This window comes from Marmota marmota, unplaced genomic scaffold (assembly GCF_001458135.2).
Source record: "Marmota marmota marmota unplaced genomic scaffold, marMar, whole genome shotgun sequence".
NCBI lineage: Eukaryota > Metazoa > Chordata > Mammalia > Rodentia > Sciuridae > Marmota > Marmota marmota.
Window position 1 is genome coordinate 45,512,950 of NW_026000016.1, and position 19,722 is coordinate 45,532,671.

Here is a 19,722-nt window from a genome sequence, read left to right on the forward strand (position 1 = left end):
GTCCCACCTCCTACATCTAATAAAGTAATGAGCCATCATAAGGAGGCTGAGAGTACTGTCTACTGATGTTCTTTTTTTTTTTTGGAAACTTGGTTTCATTAATGAGTTTTCTCTGGGTTGCTCTGTTGTATCCACCCAGTAAGTAGTTGATTATTGGGTACCTCCCACCTTAGAGGCAATTCTCATTCTTCTCTCTTCTCCCCTTCAGACAGCCATTGATATCCTGACAACAGTAGTTCGGAATACAAAGCCTCCACTTTCCCAGCTTCTCATCTGCCAAGCTTTCCCTGCTGTAGCACAGTGTACCCTGCACACAGATGATAATGCCACTATGCAGGTATCTGAGAAATGGAGATTAGAAGAATGGTAGCTTCCTTCCATTGGCTTATAGTAAGCTGAGAAATCTGACATGCTTTCATGCTTTTAAAATACAGGTTTGTGGGCTGGGGTTGTGGCTCAGTGGCAGAGCACTTGCCTCACACATGTGAGACATTGGGTTCGATCCTCAGCACCACATAAAAATAAGCAAACAAAGATATTGTGTCCATCTATAACTAAAAAAAAAAAATAAAGTAAAATACAGGTTTGTCAATTTCATATTTACCCAGAGGATGCAGAAAGGATTCAAGCTACAAAAGACTAACAAACTGTACTTTGGGATGTGTTATAACTCTAAAGAGTTTAGAAACCAGGCATTCTGGCCATCTGCATCTGAGTATTACTACTATACAAGAGATTACAGACATCTAAATCTGGGGCCATTAAGAAAATCTGAGCTGGGTATGGTGGTATACACCTGTAATCGAGACTTGAGAGACTGAAGCAGGAGAATTACAAGTTTGAAGTCAGCCTCAGCAAATTAGCAAGACCCTGTTTCAAAATAAAAAGGTCTGGAGATGTGGCTCAGTTGCTAGAGTGCCCCTAGAGTCAATCTCCAGTACCACCAAAAACAAGAAAAGAAAGTCTTTTCCTTTTTTTGATGAAGTTAGCAAAATTGTAGGCCTCTGGAGAGGTGAGGAAAGCCTAAATATTCTTCTGTGTTTCTTGGGTTAGTTGGTTACTTTTTCTTGTCTTTACTACTAAAGTTGATTATAAAGATTATAGAACTTACCAGTGGATATTCATCAGCTTGGAGATTATATGTAAGGTCTGTCTGTATTCCTATAAAGACTTTCAAGACATCTAATTATTGCTATATCTCAGAAATAATTTTTCCAGTACCAGAGGTAGATCTTAATAGTTAAAACTCAGTTTGCTTGGTCATTATCCCTTGTGGTCAAAAAGAAATGCATTTTGAGTCTTAGTAGTGTCGCACATCTGTAATCCCAGCTACTCGGGAGACTAAGGCAGGAAGATGACAAATTCAAGGACAGCCTTAACAACTTAGACAAGACCCTGTTCAAATGAAAAATTAAAAGGTCTTGGGATGTAGCTTTATGGGAGAACACCCCTGGTACCACAGGAAAAAGAAAAAATGCATTTTTAGATAACTGAATGGGTAAAGGAAAAATTTTTATCTATAACAGTAAATTCCTGACTCTAGTGGAATGAGCCCACCACAAACCCTGTAGTCTCACGACTGTTATAAGGCATAGACCTCAGAGTAATACTTGCTCATACAAATTGAGGGCTTCTGTCATCTCTTCCCCAGTTGCTAATCTTGCTTGTTACTTCTATCTCCCCAGAATGGTGGAGAGTGCTTGCGGGCCTATGTGTCAGTGACGCTGGAGCAGGTAGCCCAGTGGCATGATGAACAAGGCCACAATGGACTGTGGTATGTGATGCAAGTGGTGAGCCAGCTCCTAGACCCCCGCACCTCAGAGTTCACTGCAGCCTTTGTGGGCCGCCTTGTCTCCACCCTCATTTCCAAGGCAGGGCGGGAGCTTGGGGAAAATCTGGATCAGATTCTTCGTGCCATCCTCAGTAAGATGCAGCAGGCAGAGACACTCAGTGTCATGCAGGTAAGGAGAGTGGAGAACTAGTCTTTCCCATCCTCTGGAGATACAAATTATTATGTGGGCCCTGAACTGTTTTACCCTCTTGCTATCCTTGTAGAACAAGAAAGAAGTAAGGTTAGATCTCTTATAGCCAAAGAAATATGAAAAAGAAAATCTTCATGTTCTCTTGCCTTGTGGGTGGTCCCTGCAGTGCATAGATTATTTCTTGATGGACTATTCCATCTCCTGTCTCTGTGAAATCAGTTTTTCTGAAGCAGATGTCCTTCTTGTTATATCCTACCTAGTCTCTGATCATGGTATTCGCTCATCTGGTACACACTCAGCTGGAACCTCTCTTGGAGTTCCTCTGTAGTCTCCCAGGACCTACTGGAAAACCTGCCCTAGAGTTTGTGATGGCTGAGTGGACAAGCCGACAGCATCTGTTCTATGGACAGTATGAAGGCAAAGTCAGGTAGACCCTCATCTTCTCTGAGCATTCTTCTCCTACTCACATTTCTTCCTTCCCTGACTTACACCATTGATTTTTGTTTGACATATCAGATTACCCCTTGTTTTCCCTTTTCTCTGTCTTGTTAACTTGCATATTTGAATGGCTGCCATCTTGAAATCCCCCAGTCAACACAGGTAGACAATATTTTTCTGAGGTCTGCTGGCTAGAGAGCTTCCTCTGCCACAGACTTCAGCCAGCTAAGAACTGCTAGTAACTTATTCTCCTTTATAACCCAAGCCTTCTAACCTTGGCTTTCCAACTTTCTTGCCTGGACTTTTATTCCACTAGTTCTCATTACCCTATTGACTGTATAGCATGGATAGTCATTGTGATGCTTACCCACTGTTTTTGTTCAAGAAAAGCAGTTCTCTCATTGGACCATTTTATAAATTCTAATCCCATTTCTAGCTGAACTCTTTTATCTCTCCTAATTAGTTATGAACAGAATTTTTATTGTCTTAGGATGTAATGACTGGTCGCCTTAGAGTGAACTCTAGATAGGTGGCTGATTGACCTTTTCTTACTCTTCTTTGTCAGCTCTGTGGCACTGTGTAAGCTGCTCCAGCATGGCATCAATGCAGATGACAAACGGCTACAGGATATCCGTGTGAAGGGAGAAGAGATCTACAGTATGGATGAGGGCATCCGTACCCGCTCTAAGTCAGCCAAAAGTGGGTGATGCTGCCATCCCTCTGATTTCCTCTCCATAGAGGCTAAGAATACTTTTTATTCATTTGTTTATTTTATTTATAATACTGGGGATTTAACCCAAGGGCACTCTACCACCAAGCTCTTTTTTATTTTGAGACAGGATCTTACCCAGTTGCACATGCTGGCCTTGAACTTGTAATCCTCCTGCCTCAACATGAGCTTATAGGTGTACACCACCATGCTGACCTGTGATCTATATTTTTAAGACATAATTGTGGCTGGGGCTGTAGTTCAGTGGCAGAGTGCTTACCTAGCACATGTGAGGCACTGGGTTCAATTCTCAGCACCACATAAAAATAAATGAATAAATAAAGGCATGCTGTCCACATACAATTACCAAAAAAAAAAAACACACGTAATTGCTAGTGACGGGTTTGATAAAGAAGAGTCAATCCAGGTGTGGTGGTACATGCCTATGTGTGTGATTTAGGAGACTGAGCAGAAAGATTGGAAGTTCGAGGTTACCCTCAGCAGCTTAGCAAGTCCCTGTGCAACTTAGTCAAACCCTATCTCAAAATACAAAGTGCTGGGGATGTGGCTCAGTGGTAAAGCACCCCTGGGTTTAATTTCTAATACCAAAAATTAAAAAGAAGAGGAGGCACAAAACTATGGGCAAACAATGGATTAGAATATATGGTTCCTTTCTGTTGAAAATTGACAAAAATAGTAATTTACCAAAGATCCCCAACTTTTAGGTTCATTCTGGGACTTCAACACACATATTCAGCATGTTTTTGTTACCAGGTTTTCTCTAGTGATTTTTAAGTAGAGCTGCTTTAACTGTAGGTTTATAATAACCATGATATCTTGCAAGTCCTGAGAACTCTAGTACTGTGCTCTGTATAATTATTTGGCTTCAGAACTTTAGTACTGACAAACTGTCTCCTTCAATCTCTCTTAATCTCTCCTAACTTCAGAACTTTTATAACACCGGGCAGAATAAAGTTATTTAAGTCATTCTTTGATGGCTCAGTATAGTTAGGGATGGTAGAAAGTGATGGTGAGTGTTGGTGAACTCTGTGTTGAATGGCACTGTAGGGAGCATGGAGGCGTTGCTAGAAGTGAGCCAATAACAGTCTGACTTGAAGCCTTATCCTTCCTTCCCAGATCCAGAGCGCTGGACAAATATTCCTTTGCTGGTCAAGATCCTAAAGCTGATTATCAACGAGCTCTCCAACGTCATGGAGGCCAATGCCGCACGCCAGGCCACTCCTGCAGAGTGGAGTCAAGGTGCACCAGGCCCTTACTCCCAGGAGACTTTTACCTGGCAGATCAAGTTACAAATTGTCAATTTGATTTATTGACTCATTGGTTTAGAAAGAAAAAAATATATATTGAGCTAGAGCTACTCTGTAGCTGACACTCTTAGGTCTGCCTTGTGAAATCTCAGAAGTTGGGGATGGGGAGCAACCAGGGGACAAGCTGTCTTACCCTTACTTCTTGGAAGTTGGTTCTTCCATTCACACTTACTGGGAAGGTTTGTCCATCCTTGATTCTCTCCCATTGGGGACTTCAGGCCACCTTAGAGGAACCCTCAGGGTCCTCTTTTATGACCTGTTTGGGTTTGGGAAGGGAGAATGCATGAATGTGCTTTAGCTGCTTTTCATTTCCCAGCAGATGACTCCAATGATATGTGGGAGGACCAGGAGGAGGAAGATGAGGAAGAGGAGGATGGTTTAGGTGGCCAACTTTTATCTGACATTCTTGCTACCAGTAAATATGGTAAGCAGTTTGAGAAGAAAACAGCCATGGTAAATATCTTTTTCTTTGCACACTGGTGCCAAGAATGGGGTACTTGGGAAAGGGGAGAGGCAGGCCTACAAGGAATATTCCTTGGGCTCCTGCCTCAGCCATGCAGTGGTGCATCACTACCCAGGGCTGATCATGGGCCTCTGCCCTGACCTGCCCTATGTTGGCTGTCTAACAGAGGAGGATTACTACGAGGATGATGAGGAAGATGACCCCGATGCCCTGAAGGATCCTCTCTATCAGATTGATCTGCAGGTGAGGGTGTCCAGAGAAGAGGTCTTGCAAGTAACAATTTCCTAATCCATGGAAGCAGAAATATGGTCTCAGATCTATTCATAGTTCTTCCTAGGAGCCTCTGGAGAGAGAGTTCTATCTTGCTGAGTGGTCAAGGGCTTTGGGGAGACTGGGAGATTTCACAATTATTTTATTCCGGCATTATAATCCAGCTTCTTAAGTCTGTGTTGTGAAGGTCCTTGGGGTGAAACATAAGATAATAGCCATGGAAATATTTTGGTTCCCTATGGAATTTTGTCCCTGGGCAGTAGTATCTAAACTAGATCCAAGAATATAAAAGGCCATCCCTCAAGAAGGTGGCATTTATCTAAAAGTCAGCCGCTCATTGTCCCACTTGGTGGTGGTTCTTACATTGCTGTCAGTGAGTGACCCTGGGGACCCTCAGTAACACCACTCTTATTCTTCCCTCCAGGCATATCTCACAGACTTCCTTTGCCAGTTTGCTCAGCAGCCGTGCTACATAATGTTCTCAGGCCACCTTAATGACAACGAGAGGCGGATTCTACAGACCATCGGCATCTAAAAATGGCCTTTCCACGTTTGCTTTTTTTTTTTTGGCCCAGCCACAAATAATTTTGCAGTACTCACTGGCCTTGAGATGCACTTTCTTCTCAACCTAGAGTGGTTTCCTGACCCTTGATCCTTGGCCTCCTCAGAGTGACACTCATAATGACTCTGACCAAGTTCACCAGTGCCATCACCTAGGAATAGTGGAACAAGGGACATTTCTCAAAGTTCCCATGAAGATACCCCATATCTGGAACATTTTTCTCCCTAACTCTGCCCTCACCTCTGTTCCTAGTGTCCTCTGCTGGCCAGTCCAGAAACATTTGTGCCCAGAAGGATTATGTGTTCATGGATTATTTTACCCCACCTCAGAAGCACAGGAAGTCACTACCATTTATATTCTGAAACAGACCTGTCTACTTTCATAGGACATCTGATGTGTTCAAATAGTAATACTCTTGAGAGATCACTAAGCTCTCTGCCTTCGACCACTGATGCTCCTGGTTCTCAGCAGGCACAAGCAGGAGCACCTACATCTACACCCTTTCCAGCAGTCTCCCTCCCTGCTTTCTTCCTGCAACACTGAGGCTCCTCTGTTGAAGGAAGTCATCATCTTGTTTTTGCTTCCTTGCATGACACAACCCCTCCCCCAACCTGTTCCTATATATACATGCACACACAAAATAAGCCAGATGGCAATTTGTTTTTCCTTTTTTAGAAAAAAAAAAAAACTAGAAAAAAAAGGATTTTTAAAAAATCCACCTGACCCCACTATATTTAATATGCCTCTACCACACATTACCACAGAGTATGATATTCAAAGGTTATCCCTTGTCCCTCAGGAATCCTTTAAAATGGTTAAGTTGTAGCCCTCAAATTTGCAACGTGTATTTTTCTAGGACAGTAAAGTAATCTTTACAAATGAACTTAGTCTGCATGGTATAAGGTATCTCAGCACCTCTGCCTTCTATTCCCTTTAGAAGGAAGTAAAATAGAGGAGGAAAAAGGGTTGCATGGAGCCTATTTAGACATTCTAGTCTGTTTGTCAAACTTAATTTAAAATAATTCTTGGAGAACTGGCTTATTTAATCAGATGTTAAAAAGGGCTTGGGATGTAGCTCAGTGGTACAGCAATTGCCCGAGGCCCTGGGTTCCATTCCCAGCATCACCAAAAAAAACTTTTAAGGTCAATGCCTTAACAATGCCTTAATTGGGCTTTAGTGGGTTATGGGTTCAGAAAGTAAATGAAGATGAAAAAAATTAAGGGAAGGGGAGTAAAGCCCAATATTCACCTGCTTTTTGATAGTGCCTGCATCTGGGTGCCCCGTTTTTAGAAGCCACAATATTTCTTTAGGGTGATGTTGTCATAACGAAATAATATATAAAATGAGTTTGCATCTCCATTCTTAAAGGGGAGAGCCCCATTGTAGGGCATTTACTCCATAGGACTTTCATGGAAGCCTAAGGATATTGTGGCTGGTAATGACTTCATGCCACTAGATGTCCCTAGTGTTCAGCGTCCATGATGAGTTGGAAGGTATTTTAGTTAAGTTTCTATATTTGAAAAGCCTGAGGGCGTGTGTTCACAGTTGTCTGCTGCCAACCAGATTCTGAGGCTAATATTCTCTCCCTGCTGCTGCTCCCTCTAGAGTTGGGGGAGTCACTGATAATGGAAAACAATGGCAAGTCTGGCCAATGGTGTCCAGAAAACATCAGTGTGATCCTAGGAGACTCACTCTGGCTGATCTCAAGGTAGATCTACATTTGGTAGAAGACAAAGTTGATTGTTGATTTGGGCACCAAAAAATGGTCTCATGCCAGCACATTGAACTGTTGGGTTTGAGAGGCTTGGGGCTCCAACACAGACTGAGAGTGATGGACCCCTTCTGAGCCTGATGATTTAAAAAATTAGCCATGCATGGTAGCATACTTCTATAATCCCAGCAACTCATAAGGCTGAGGTAGAAGGGTCACAGGTTTGAGAGAAGCTTCAGCAAGACCCAGTTTCAAAAAGGGCTAGGGTTATAATTCAATGGTAAAATGCCCTGAATTCAATCCTCAGTACCAAAATAATAATAATCTATGTCTATTGCCAAAAGTGATAATAACTGCCTTGGCAAAGGCCCCTCTTTCTGTTCTTAGGCTGATTGGGAGGCGGGGGGGACAATGGCTGAACTTAGGAAAATGAATTCTAAGAGCACTAGTGTCACTTGGCAGGGAGCCCTCGCCAACAGACAGCTTTGGTTGAGAGTAGATGGTTTTGAACCCCTTGTGCAGGTACTTCCTTGTGTTTCCAGATCATTTAATCTTTACAACAAGGACAGAGATATTCCCAATCTGTTAAAAAGAGAGTTTGGAAAGTCTGTTTAGTGCCAGCAAGAAGAATTTCTGTTGGAGGCCAGTGGTGTGACAGGAAACTGAACTCTAACCTCCTATTTTATATCCTGCCTTTTGGCCAGAGCTAGCTTTCAGTCTGAAAAGGGCTGGACTACCTGGTTAGGAGGAACTGAAGATCAAGGATAATTTTATTACTAAAAGTAATAAAAGCCTCAGGTTCCTGCCTGGGAAGCAGCAGCTAGGACACTAAGGGGTTCCTAGGAGTTGGTTGAGCTGTTGGTGGAAACAGAAGGGAAAATGAAAACACTAAAAGACTGAAAAACATAAGTCTGACAAAGAAGCAGTTAGTCATTGGGAAGTATGACCTACAGCCAATAATTCAAAAGCAGATAAATAACAGTGATGAAAAAGTAATCAGTGAGTTTCATTAATAGATGTTCATTGTGAGCTAGCTAAAGAGCAAGGGATGTCTTGCAACCTTTAGTTTTGTTAACTAGATAAAATCACCTGGACAGAGCTGGGGGGTGTAATCAGCAGAGCTCTTACCTCACTTGTGCCAGACTCTGGATTCAAAAAAAAAACCTTGGGGCCGGGGTTGTGGCTCAGTGGTACGGCGTTTGCCTAGCATGCGTGAGGTACTGGGTTCAAGTCCCGGAACCACGTAAAAATAAAAAATAAAGGTATTATGTCCATCTACAACTAATTAAAAAAAAAAACTTGGACATAGAAAAGTCGGAGAATTAGGAAGATAGAGAAGTTGGTGGCTGAAGACCAACTAACCAAACTACAGGTTAACCCATTTTGGAATGACAGGGTGGAGTACTCGCCTAGCATGTGTAAGGCTCTGGGTTCTAGTCCCAGCACCACAACAGGACAGCATAAAACATAAAATATGGTTCATGGGGGTCTTGTCCAGAAGTAAAACTGGAAAGACAAGTGAGAGGCAGATGGTGAAAAGGTGACACCAAAAATGGTGTCATTCCAAACATGACCAGAAGGATGATTTAGAACCTTGAGTTGAAGAGGAGGGAGATGGGAGGTAGGAATGGAGTCTGGAAGCAGCTCCAGATGGGAGAACCCAGAGCCTGTATCTAGAGAGCTGGAGTGAAAGGAATGGATTAGTGAAATGATAGAAAGGAGAATCAGTGGAGTTTATTTACTGATAAGGGAGAGTGTTTTAAACCTGGTAGCTGTGGAGTGAGTTGCCTTGCAGTCTTAAAATGCATTTCCTCCCCATCCATGGAAGTACCCAACCAGAGGCTGGACATTGAGAGAGCTGTCCTATCTCATGGAAAAAGCTCTCATTCTCACAGGGATTTAGACTAGGTCTCAATTCTTTGCCAGGATTCTAGTAGCAAAGCAGCCAAAAGTAATTGTTAATAAAATTCCAAATTTTGTGAACTGTTTTCCTTTTTTCTGACAAATGGTACAGGTCAACATCAACCATCTTTCACGCTTCAATATTTTTTACTTTTTTGATGAGGTAAGAAAAGGAGGGCATTAGTGCTAGTTTCCTAAAATTGTAAAATTTAAAAGGTCTCATGCCTGTGTGTGGAATATGTGATTTTGTAGCAAATCATTGTGGGAAGAAAAACAATGAGGCCTGAGCAGAAGGTCCAAGATGTCCCTTCAAGGCTTGAGTTGTTTTAACTTGGCATGATTACGTATCTGGGAATGGAAGCAGGTGATATCCCCTCCAAGCCTTGGTTTCTTCATCTGTAAAATGAAGAATTAATACCTACCTCACTGGATTATAGTTAGAATTAAAGCTGACTTGATGAAAAAGCACTGAAATGGTGAGAAGTTATCCCCTCCTACTACCCTCCACCCCCAGACCTAGGAGCTGCATTGACTCAGACTTTCTGGCTGAATTTGACTGACTCAGTTCAGCTTCACAGCTGCTATTGCTGCTAAATCAGGGTCTTGGTGAGCCTTTGGGAGGCTGACTCTGAGGAAGGGACTGCAGCCCTGCATAGGGAACAGGACAGTAATGTGGAAGCCCCAGCTCCTGCCTTTCAAACCGTTTTTCTTTGGTTATCTGGTGACATAAAACATAATTGTATTAATTTGCTTTCACTGGGCTTTTTCCCCTCTACTCACTCCAAGAGCATATGTGAGTTCTTCAGTTCCTTGCTTTAGCTGTTTTTTCAGGGTAGTCACACTCTGGACCCTTGGTGAGAGCTCCTGTGAACTCAGATTGGGCTGAGGCGCCTGGAAGAAGATGGGGAGAGAAAACCAAAGGGAGCAAATCTATGAGGCTTGTGAGTGGTGAGGACCCCGCTCTGATACTGGCAGAACATCTGGGGATGAGGAAACTGGGAAGAAGGCTGCAGCAGTCCCTGATAAGGCCCCTGTCCCTGGGCCTGCAGGCTGATGAGCAGAACCAGTGTGACTGAGGCCTTGACAGATCAGTATTTTATATTTTGGTGGTCCCCAGGACCTCCTCAGGATCCTGGAAGGGAGAGCAAATGATAGTAACAGTAGACTGAATTCCCCAACAGGTGATGTTACCAAGTCCAGGTTCAGAGGTTCATCTCATGGAAAAACCAGTGTCCAAGAGATGAGTGTAGAGAAGGAAAGGCTTGATTCAGTGGTCAAAGAAGAGTTTTATGAGGGAATGAAGAAGAGGGAGAATTGCTCACAAATCGGTTTCTCAACTCCAAGAGGGTTGAGGTTACAATATAGGATAGGAATAATGAGGGAGAGGACTAGGCTAATAAAGGGGAGGAATATTCATGTCTTTTCTGGGAGGAGGTAGAGTTCTAGGAACTCAGGTGCCACTTTTTTTTCACTCCATTCATGGTGTGATTTTTCACATGATAGCAGCTGGTGTCTTTGGCCTTGAAGCAGAAAAGTCCAGGCAGGCCTAGGTCAAATTAACCCTGTGTTACAGTTTTGGATGAAACATTTCTCAAGTGATGAATATGTCTACATGCAGAACTGAACAGAATCTGACCCAAGGTTAAGGCAAAACAAAAAGACAGATACAACATGCAGACAGAGATGTCCAGCATTTTCATCCCATTCCGGTTACTTTGGACCTCTGCAGGCCCTAGTGAAGCAAAAACATTCAGATACACAAAGCGTAACCTGGACAACCATTATCAAAACTCACATGCACAGGAGTGTCATCTACAGCAAAGCTAGTGGAAAACTAACTCTGTATTGCCCACCTGTGTGTCCTCCAAAATGAGTGATTTTAAAATCAACTAAGCAAGTGAAATTAGAGGGTTTGTCTAGATTTTTCGCCCTTAGTAGTAACAGGATATAGAATCAGTCTGATCTATGTCAAAAAATAATTATTTCTTCCACACTTGACTGTGACTGCAAAGTCACACCTGATCTCATATCTGTCCCTTCCTCATTCCTGACAAAGAGTTTCACTAGCAAGAGCACAGAAGCCAGGCCAGTTGCCAGTGCCCTGCTATGTGACCTTGAATAAGCTCTTTTCCATTTAGCAGGGGGAGAGAGAATGGGCCAGAGCTTCTGTTAACTCTGATTTGGGGATTCTAGAAGATTCAGTTGAAATAGTTTATTTCCATATGAGGAGACCAAGACCAGAGGGGTTGAGTGGTTTGACCAAACTTGTAGAGCCAGGAAGTGGCAAAGCAGGACTCACCTGTAGTAGTTCAGAGCTTGGGCTTTGTAGCTGGACTGGGTTTAAATCCTGGCTTTGTCATTTACTAGCTAGGTGATTTGGGGAGTATTTAAATTTTCTGTCTCCACTTCCTAATCCACAAAACAGGTATAATATTAATATCTGTTTTATGGAGTGATTGTGAAGATTAAATAAAGTCACTACAATACAAAATACTTTGTAGTATTGCCTCATAGTAAGTAGTAATTTTAGCTATTAGTCTAATCTCAAGTCTAATAGAATTCTCACCATGGAAGCATGTCTTTATAGAGCTGGTCTGACAAAGAAAGACCTTGGGCCTCTGCAAATTTCAACAGTTCCCACCTAAAACAATACCACATAAAAACAGAGGCTCTAGGGTAAAAAGGGCCAGCTGGAGCATTGAGACCTAGGGCCCCCCACACTCTTCCCAGGAGAGGCAGTAGGGACAGACAGGAGAGCTGTAAACAGCCTTCTTCCTCTCTTATCCTCCAATCCCAAAATAACATTTGTCTGCCCCCACCCTGCCCAGCTGGCAGAGCTACAGGCTGAGTAAGGTACCATTTAAAGATAACCTGGCCTTCCCCATCCACCCCACCGCCTGAGCCAGACTCCTGAGGCCAGCCTCTGGCTGCCTAGGACTGCTGCTCCCACAGCCACCAGGGTCTGCCTGAGAAGGGGGCTGTTCACACATGCCACCCAAGCCAGCCTGGCCACCCCCTTCTGTCTTGCTGCCTTGGTTCTGCCCAAACTGTGCTAGGCATGCTGCTAAAAAGCCAGAGTTGGCATACAGAGTGGCACTCCTACAAAGGCATGGTAAAAACTCCTGGGGAAAGAGTGGCCCCTCTTACCAGTAGCTGGTAAGGGACTGACCACCACTATCCTTCCCACCAAGAGGACAAACACAAGAAACCCAGTAGTTTATAGCAAGAAAGATTAGATACCAGGGCAAGGGTTGTGGCTCAGCGGTTGAGCGCTCACCTAGCATGTGTGGTGCCCTGGATTCGATCCTCAGTACCACATAAAAATAAACAAAATAAAGGTATTGTGTCCAACTACAAATAAAAAAAGATTAGACACCAGAAAAAAATGTTCTGGTTAAGGAGAAATGTTTATTCTGGAGCAGTGGAAGCCTGAAAACCTTCAATCCCCAACTCAGCCATAAGATCTTTATTTATTTGTGGTGCTGAGGATTGAACCCAGGGCCTTGCACAGTGCTAGGCGAGTGCTCTACTGCTGAGCCACAACCCCAGCCCCAGCCATAGACCTTGACCAAGTTCCTGGGACTCTCCTAGCTGTGTACTCAAAGAGATTATATCCAAGTCTGTCTAGGGAGGTCGTGACAGATTAAATTAAACAGAAGGACCCAAGGGTTCTGTGGCAGGAAGAAATGTGTATCACCTGTCTGAAAGGTTGGGTTGCCAGAGGCCAAGCCAGGAGGAGAAGAAAGGTAGCCTGGTTGCTCTTCTGGAGAGAGCACAAACTGACTAGAGGCAGGAATTAGCAGAGGAGGGGAATTTCCTTATCTCAGAGCAGCTCAATGCAAACCACATACAGCCAACAGAAGTGGGACAAGAGCCTCCCTGGCCAGATAGGAGGGTGAGGCAGAAGCCTCAGGGATGGAGGCCCCAGGGTCCCGGGCCAAGGATGGTCAGGAAGAGCTCAGCAAAGTTCAGGCTGGATCTCAGGCTCCATGAGGAGAAGCATGGAAGGAGCTGGGGGACCCAGAACTGGTCATGCAACCCAGGAGAGGTGTGACTTGGTAGAACTCAGAGCACAGCCCCAGGCCAGCCCAAATTGGATCACAGGTATGATCCCAGCCCTTCTCCTCTTCCTAGTTTCCCCAATTCCAGACATTCTGGCTGCCCTCTCACCCCATCCTACTAGGGATAAGGATGGGCATTGAAGTTTCCTGGAATACATGCTCAGACATACACAACCCTAAGCATTTGAGACTTGAATAAAGTAGGACAGGTGATGGAGCCCAAGGGCCTGAGCTTTGAAGTCAGAAAGTCCAACAGCAGTGTGAGCTGGGAGAATTAACTTCTTCCAATTCAGTTTCCTCGTCTGTACAATGGGATGAGTTCACGGACTGAATTTTTTCCCTACAATTAAAAAAAAAAGAATTATTTGTTCTTTTTAATTATATTCTCTAGAATTTTGCAGCTAGAAAGTCACTGATAATGTTGGTGAGAGCTAGAGGTTGTTATGAGCTGGAGTGTCAGCCAGGACCATCCAATCTGGGGGAAGACCAGTTGGAGAGAAAAAGGAGAAAAGCAGAAAAGCGGTAGTTAGAGGTGGGTTTCAGGAAGCATGGGGTTTCATTTTGATTTTTCAAAAAGAAAGACTTGAGATTTCATTTTCCTAAGGAAAAATAGCTAGTAAGGAGGGAGAAACTAAAGACCCCCAAAGAAGGAATATTGTAGAGTCACATCAAATGGGGTCAGGAGCACACCTGCAGAGTTAACCTTGGACAGAAGAGACACCTTTCATCTGAGGGTCATTCAACCAATGACCAAGCACCTGTGGCTAAGCACTGGGGAATAAGTGAACATAACCACATGGTCCCTGTATTCACGGAGCTCCTGGTGTAGGAAAGAGGAGACAGACAGCAATGGCTACACTGTGTAAGTAGCAATGAATTTAAAAACGTGTCTCTTTGTCCCTGGCCACTGCAATTATAACGGTGTCCTACGTAAGTTCATATTCATGCCAGCCCATTGGCCTGCTGGCAGCTTCCTAGGGCAGGAAGCTGTTCTCTCTTATTCCATCTCTACCAGGTGATGTACCTGCACCTATGGAGGCCAGGGATGGGCCCTCCTCTTCCAACTGCCTTCCCTAATCTATTCAGATTCTTCTGAGCCTTCCATGACCTGCCTGGTGCCCTCACCCCAGAAAATGAGAAACACTACACAATTTACTACTGAGGGTAAGGACCCACCTTGGTCTAGAAGACTTGGGTGTTGATATTGCCTCTATCATTTACTGGCTGTATTACCTGGACAAAGTCTTTTCACTTATTTAGCCCTATTTTCTGTTTATAAAATGGAATGGATAATAACATCTACCAACCAGGCTTAGCTCATGGAGTTGTGGAAAGATCAAATGAAATAAACTAGATGTTCAAGTGTGGAAGGGCCATACTGAGGAGGATTAAGTAGGTTTGATGCTATCCCTGGTTTGATAGGTAGTTTCCAATCAGGGAAGCTCTTGCAAGGACTAAGCACAGTCACTAGTGCTGTGAGATTGACTTCCCCCACCCTGAACACTGTCCTCACCTGCAATTAACCGTGGCCTTTCTCATACTTTCCTGGTAGTGCAGTGATTTTGCAGACTTGCTCCCTGAAGAAAAGGGTTTTCACTGTGAAGACTGTTTAACTGACAGGCCCCATCCATGGACCTGCCATTCATGCTGGTGAGGCCATGGTGTGAGCGCTGTCCACCCAGAGGGGGAAGGGCCATCTCAGGGAGCCAGTGCAGCTGCCAGTGTCCAGGCTTGTGGGCACCGATGGAGACAAAGCCTCTCTGAACTGCCTTTCAATAACCGCCTGTGTTCAAGAACGGGGGTGGGGTGGCTCCCAGCCTCTTCCCCTCTCCCCCGCCCGCAGGGCGTCCCGGACTGGACACTAGGGCAGAGGACGTCCCGCACAAGGGAAGGTCCTGCACTGCCCCTCCAGGGTTGGCCCATGTGCTGGACATTCGGAGGTGGCACCAGGATCAGGGTTTCTAGGCTCCGGGATAATGATTGGACCCAGTCGGGGGGCGGGCCCAGGACAAGGCCAGGCCTCCGTGGCTGTAGAGCCCAGCTGCCCGCTGTGCCCATGGTGGCTCCGACGGGAGGAGCCACTGCGGTGCCAGGGACAGGGTGAGGGGCGCCCAACTCTACAGCCGGGGCTCAGTGGGCGTCGCTGGTGGGTGGGCCTGGGCTGTGCGCCGAGCGGCGCGGGTGGGGTTACCGCAGGCGGGGCGCCTGGGCCCGCCCCCGAGGAGGCGGGAGAGGAGCCCGGGCCTGGCCGCGGGCAGGGCCCGCCGCAGCTCCCGCCGGCTGGCTTTTCCTCCTCGGGTCCCTTTTCTGGGCGGCCCGGCTCTGGCTGCGCTCAACCTCCGCAATGCCGCCCGCGGGGCTCCGCCGGGCCGCACCGCTCGCCGCGATCGCCCTCCTGGTGCTGGGGGCTCCCCTGGGTAAGGCATGGCTGGCGAGGCGCGGGNCCCGGGGTTCCGAAGCTGGAACCTCAGGTGGGGACAAGAGTCAACCGGGAGCCAGAGGGCTAGAAACCTCAGGGGCGTGGGGCTAAGGACGGCGGAGTTGAACTGGCCTGGTGGCCCGCGGCGCCCCGACCCCTGCCCGCAGCGCTGGCCAGCGAGGACTGCCTGTGGTACCTGGACCGGAATGGCTCCTGGCATCCGGGCTTTAACTGCGAGTTCTTCACCTTCTGCTGCGGGACTTGCTACCAGCGGTACTGCTGCAGGGACCTGACCTTGCTTATCACCGAGAGACAACAGAAGCACTGCCTGGCCTTCAGGTGAGCTCCTGCCACCTCTCCCGGATCCCCTTCATCCTCTCAACAGGCTTCCTGCCTCCTCCCTTTGTGCACCTCCACATTCTTAGCTCAATGGATTCACCAGGACTTCAGCTTGGAGACACAGTTGGGTGGTCCTGATGTGGGAGCTCCAGAAAGGCATGTTAGTTACCATCACAGCCTTGGGCTGGGGTGAGTGTTTCAGGTTCCTTCTGGAGCCTCCTCTTGGTCCTGCTGGATCCTGCGGAGCGACTGTTCGGGGTTAGCACCAGAATGCAGTGCAGCTTTGTGGAAGCTCTGGCAAAAGGGCTGGAGGCTTGGGTTTGATTCCCGGTCCGCTTCTTACCAGCCATGTGATTTGGGGAAGACACTTGCCCTCTATGGGTCATTGTTTCCTTTTCATAAAATAAGGGGATTGCCCAAATTAATGGTTTTCTTTTTTGTGATGCTGGAGATGAAACCCAACCTTGAGCCTAAAGCACTCTACCACTGAGCTATTCCTCAGCTCCAAATTAGTGGTTTTCAAACTTCCTTTTGAAGGTGGCTGCTAATATATAAAACAGATGTAAGGAGAGTGTCTGAAGTGCAGTTAGGGGTAAAAAAACAGTCCTAGCTTATATCCTATGGCCTTTTTTACAGCTTAACATGTAAGTCTAATCAATTAAGTTGTAGATATAAAAGTCCTGGGGGAGGGGCACACTACAAATCCCAGCATGCCTCACATTAGCCAACCAAGCAGCATTGCCTTCTGGGAAATGGAGGTCCCTAAGATATGCTCCACAAGGACTGGGCAGAATCCCACAAGAAACTCCAAATCTTAGCATGCTGTAGCCCCCTGCTGGCCAGGAGTTGGAGCCTTGTCCTCCTCCTGCAAATGTTGGAAAGTGAGCAGGCCTGTTCTTTGTCTAAAGTCCCAAGACCATAGCAGGCATCACCTCTGCTGTGATCCTATTTGTTGCTGTGGTTGCTACCACCATCTGCTGCTTCCTCTGTTCCTGTTGCTACCTGTACCGACGGCGCCAGCAACTCCAGAGTCCATTTGAAGGTATGCACAGTATTGGGCAAAATGGACATGAGGTAGCCTGGGCTGAGTCCCATGGTGGGCACTGGAGCGGTCAAGGATTGGTGAATTTTGTGGTAGTGTATGTTTCTGTGTGAATTCCCCTGGCAGCGTGTAAACCTGGAAATATGCTTGTAAACTCATGAGTTCTAGAATGTGCCTGGGGTATGTGGAAATGTGGGACTGTGTCCACGTTTGTGCACACACATGAATATTCAGCTATGCACAGAAGTGCAGTCTGTCACAGTGGGGAGTGCACAGTGGGTCTATGTAGGCGAGTGACTCAGTAAGTGCACAGAGTATGATCTATAAATGGTGAGCATTAATTGGGTGTGTTCCAGTGTACAGTGGTATACATGTCTAAGTGTTGCATGTGACTGCATGTTTGCCCAATCCTGAATGACATGGGGACAGTGACACCATATGGGAAATTAGTGTGGGAGGGAAGGACTTGAGGAAGACACCCTTGGTGGCGCTACAGATGCCAGCCCCCCTAGCTAACTGATCATTGCCCAAGTGGGGTATTTCTCTGCCTGTGCTCCCCAGTTCATGAGGTCTCTGACACCTGCTTAGGGAGTCATCTTGCAAAATACAGGTTGACCAGCAGCACCATGCACTCAGCCCCCAACTCAACTTTGTTAAGCAGGGTTTGGGAGGTAAAGGCCACAGGTGGGGTGCTTATCTTGGTTTCCCGGGCAGGGATCAGAGGCTTCTCTTGGGAGGTAGAACTCTGAATGTTGATCCTTGTCCCCCATCTAGGGCAGGAGATCCCAATGACAGGCATCCCAGTGCAGCCAGTATATCCATATCCTTCGGACCCCAAAGCTGGCCCTGCAGCCCCGCAGCCTGGCTTCATGTACCCGCCTAGTGGTCCTGCTCCTCAGTATCCACTCTACCCAGCTGGGCCCCCTATCTACAACCCTGCTGGTAAGTAACAATCTGGAGCTCTTGCTCCACCTGCCCCTGAGCTCTCTCCAGAACCTCCCTGGCCTCTCACTGAGGATTCCCTCTCCCAGACTTCCTCCACATCTAGCTGGAAACCTCCAGACCAGCTCTTCCCTGTGGTTCCTCATGCCTTGGGGGGAAGAGATTTATTTCCTGTGCTCCTATGACCCCACTGACCCTCATCCTGTCATCTTGTTTTTTCAGCCCCTCCCCCCTATATGCCACCACAGCCCTCTTACCCAGGAGCCTGAAGAACCAGCCATGTCTCTGCTGCCCCTTCAAAGATACCAACTTTGGGAGATGCCCCATCCTGTACCTGCATCCAGCCCTGGGGATGGCACAGGTCTTCTAGTCACCAGGCCCCATACCAAGCCAAACCCTGGGCCCCACCAAGGACAGAGCCCCAGAGAAGTGGAACAGGAGTTGAGTTTTCTAAGCCATGAATGAGGGGTGGATGGGGAGGGCTTGGGATTGGTGGACTGTTTTTACCGGGGGCAAGGAAGACAGATGAATGACAAGCTAGGTCACAGCCCCTGCTTACAAGTAGTCCCTCTGCTTCCAGGATCCCAACCAAAAAAGGTGGGGATGCTCTGGTTTGCTGAGGTGGCTGAGGTGGGGCCATGGGAGGCTCCATCAGTGGCTGGTAGTAGCCCTCGTCTATGGCTGCCCCGCTGGCTAGGGCTCTGGCCTATTGAATTAAAGCTGTAAAGATGTAAATCACGTTGATGGCATCCTTGGGTCCATCCACACCTTCCGTTAGCACTTCTGGGCCATCCCTGGCAGAGCCACCCCAGGCTGCAGGGTTCCTTGGACTGGGTCCCAAAGCCAGTGAGGTGGATCTGGCGGCAGCTTTGAAGAAGGTATCACTTGCGTTGCAGAGATTCCCTGTCTGGGGTCAGGCTTCTGGAATATCAGGACACTACCAGCTGCAAAGACACCTCCCCGATCCATGTACACAGAGATTCAAATTCAGACCCCTACCACTCTCAAACCTTGAGCATGTCTCTGAAGGTCTCCATGCCCCAGTGTCCTCAACTATAAATGCATGGCTGTCATAAGGGTGAAATATTATGTAAATGGAACTAAGTCCTGTCCTTCCTTCATGATCAGAGCTCCTAGGACTAGGAGCCAAATGGAGGGATGATGGCATCCATGGGGCTGGTACAGGGTGCTTCTGTCAACTGCTTGGTCATCAAGGGACCCTGAAGACATTGAAGCCAGATTTAAAGTTAGGTAGTCAGTGTAGTTAGGTAGATTGGGTCTAATATCGAGTAAGATCCAAAATGGAGGCCGTGTTTAGAATGAATTCTGGGAAAAGTTGAACAACTCTTGGAATGTTAATGAAGTCCGGGAAAAGCCCTAGGCCCAAAGCCCATCCCAAAAAAGTATTAATGAACAGCCCGCAGCAAACTTGAAGATGCTGACTCAGAAGTCCTTCCTGACCAGATTACTTCTTTGGCCCCCAGGCCCATGTCAGGGCCCCCACTGAGCCCAAGCAGTGAGGGATATGACCTCATTTCTCCTTCTCCCATGAA

The 19,722-nt window shown here is 46.5% G+C and overlaps 2 protein-coding genes and 1 long non-coding RNA gene across 6 annotated transcripts in view; 2 read left to right on the forward strand and 1 right to left on the reverse strand.

Annotated features, from left to right (window-relative positions):
- Ipo9 (importin 9) overlaps nt 1-9,447 on the forward strand; it is a 56,105-nt gene extending 46,658 nt beyond the window's left edge. For 3 of the 4 annotated variants that reach the window (XM_015483826.2, XM_048809674.1, XM_048809675.1), the window contains 8 exons: nt 209-337; nt 1,686-1,961; nt 2,243-2,409; nt 2,986-3,119; nt 4,267-4,389; nt 4,774-4,881; nt 5,087-5,163; nt 5,615-9,447. In XM_015483826.2, the coding sequence (XP_015339312.1) occupies nt 209-337; nt 1,686-1,961; nt 2,243-2,409; nt 2,986-3,119; nt 4,267-4,389; nt 4,774-4,881; nt 5,087-5,163; nt 5,615-5,725 (1,125 nt within the window). In that variant the 3' untranslated portion in view covers nt 5,726-9,447. The remainder of the gene's footprint in view (nt 1-208; nt 338-1,685; nt 1,962-2,242; nt 2,410-2,985; nt 3,120-4,266; nt 4,390-4,773; nt 4,882-5,086; nt 5,164-5,614) is intronic. The other variant, XM_015483827.2, reaches the window with a different exon arrangement.
- Nucleotides 9,448-12,754: 3,307 nt separating this feature from the next.
- Nucleotides 12,755-15,322, reverse strand: LOC125618527. Its single transcript, XR_007349868.1, has 2 exons — nt 14,941-15,322; nt 12,755-13,767 (listed from the first exon to the last, which is right to left on the reverse strand). It is a non-coding gene; the product is annotated as an uncharacterized LOC125618527 (long non-coding RNA).
- Nucleotides 15,323-15,577: 255 nt separating this feature from the next.
- Nucleotides 15,578-18,904, forward strand: Shisa4 (shisa family member 4). Its single transcript, XM_015483828.2, has 5 exons — nt 15,578-15,844; nt 16,014-16,185; nt 17,094-17,227; nt 18,002-18,169; nt 18,392-18,904. The coding sequence occupies exons 1-5, from the start codon at nt 15,772-15,774 to the stop codon at nt 18,436-18,438; spliced, it is 594 nt and encodes a 197-aa protein (XP_015339314.1). The 5' UTR covers nt 15,578-15,771; the 3' UTR covers nt 18,439-18,904.
- The last annotated feature ends 818 nt before the right edge of the window (nt 18,905-19,722 follow it).

What these genes read in the sequence shown, in the direction of transcription:
- Shisa4 (XM_015483828.2), top strand. Translation starts at nt 15,772, where the DNA reads ATGCCGCCCGCGGGGCTCCGCCGGGCCGCACCGCTCGCCGCGATCGCC. An exon ending in GGTGCTGGGGGCTCCCCTGG is followed by an intron (nt 15,845 to 16,013) that starts GTAAGGCATGGC and finishes CCCTGCCCGCAG; the next exon opens with CGCTGGCCAGCGAGGACTGC. An exon ending in AAGCACTGCCTGGCCTTCAG is followed by an intron (nt 16,186 to 17,093) that starts GTGAGCTCCTGC and finishes CTTTGTCTAAAG; the next exon opens with TCCCAAGACCATAGCAGGCA.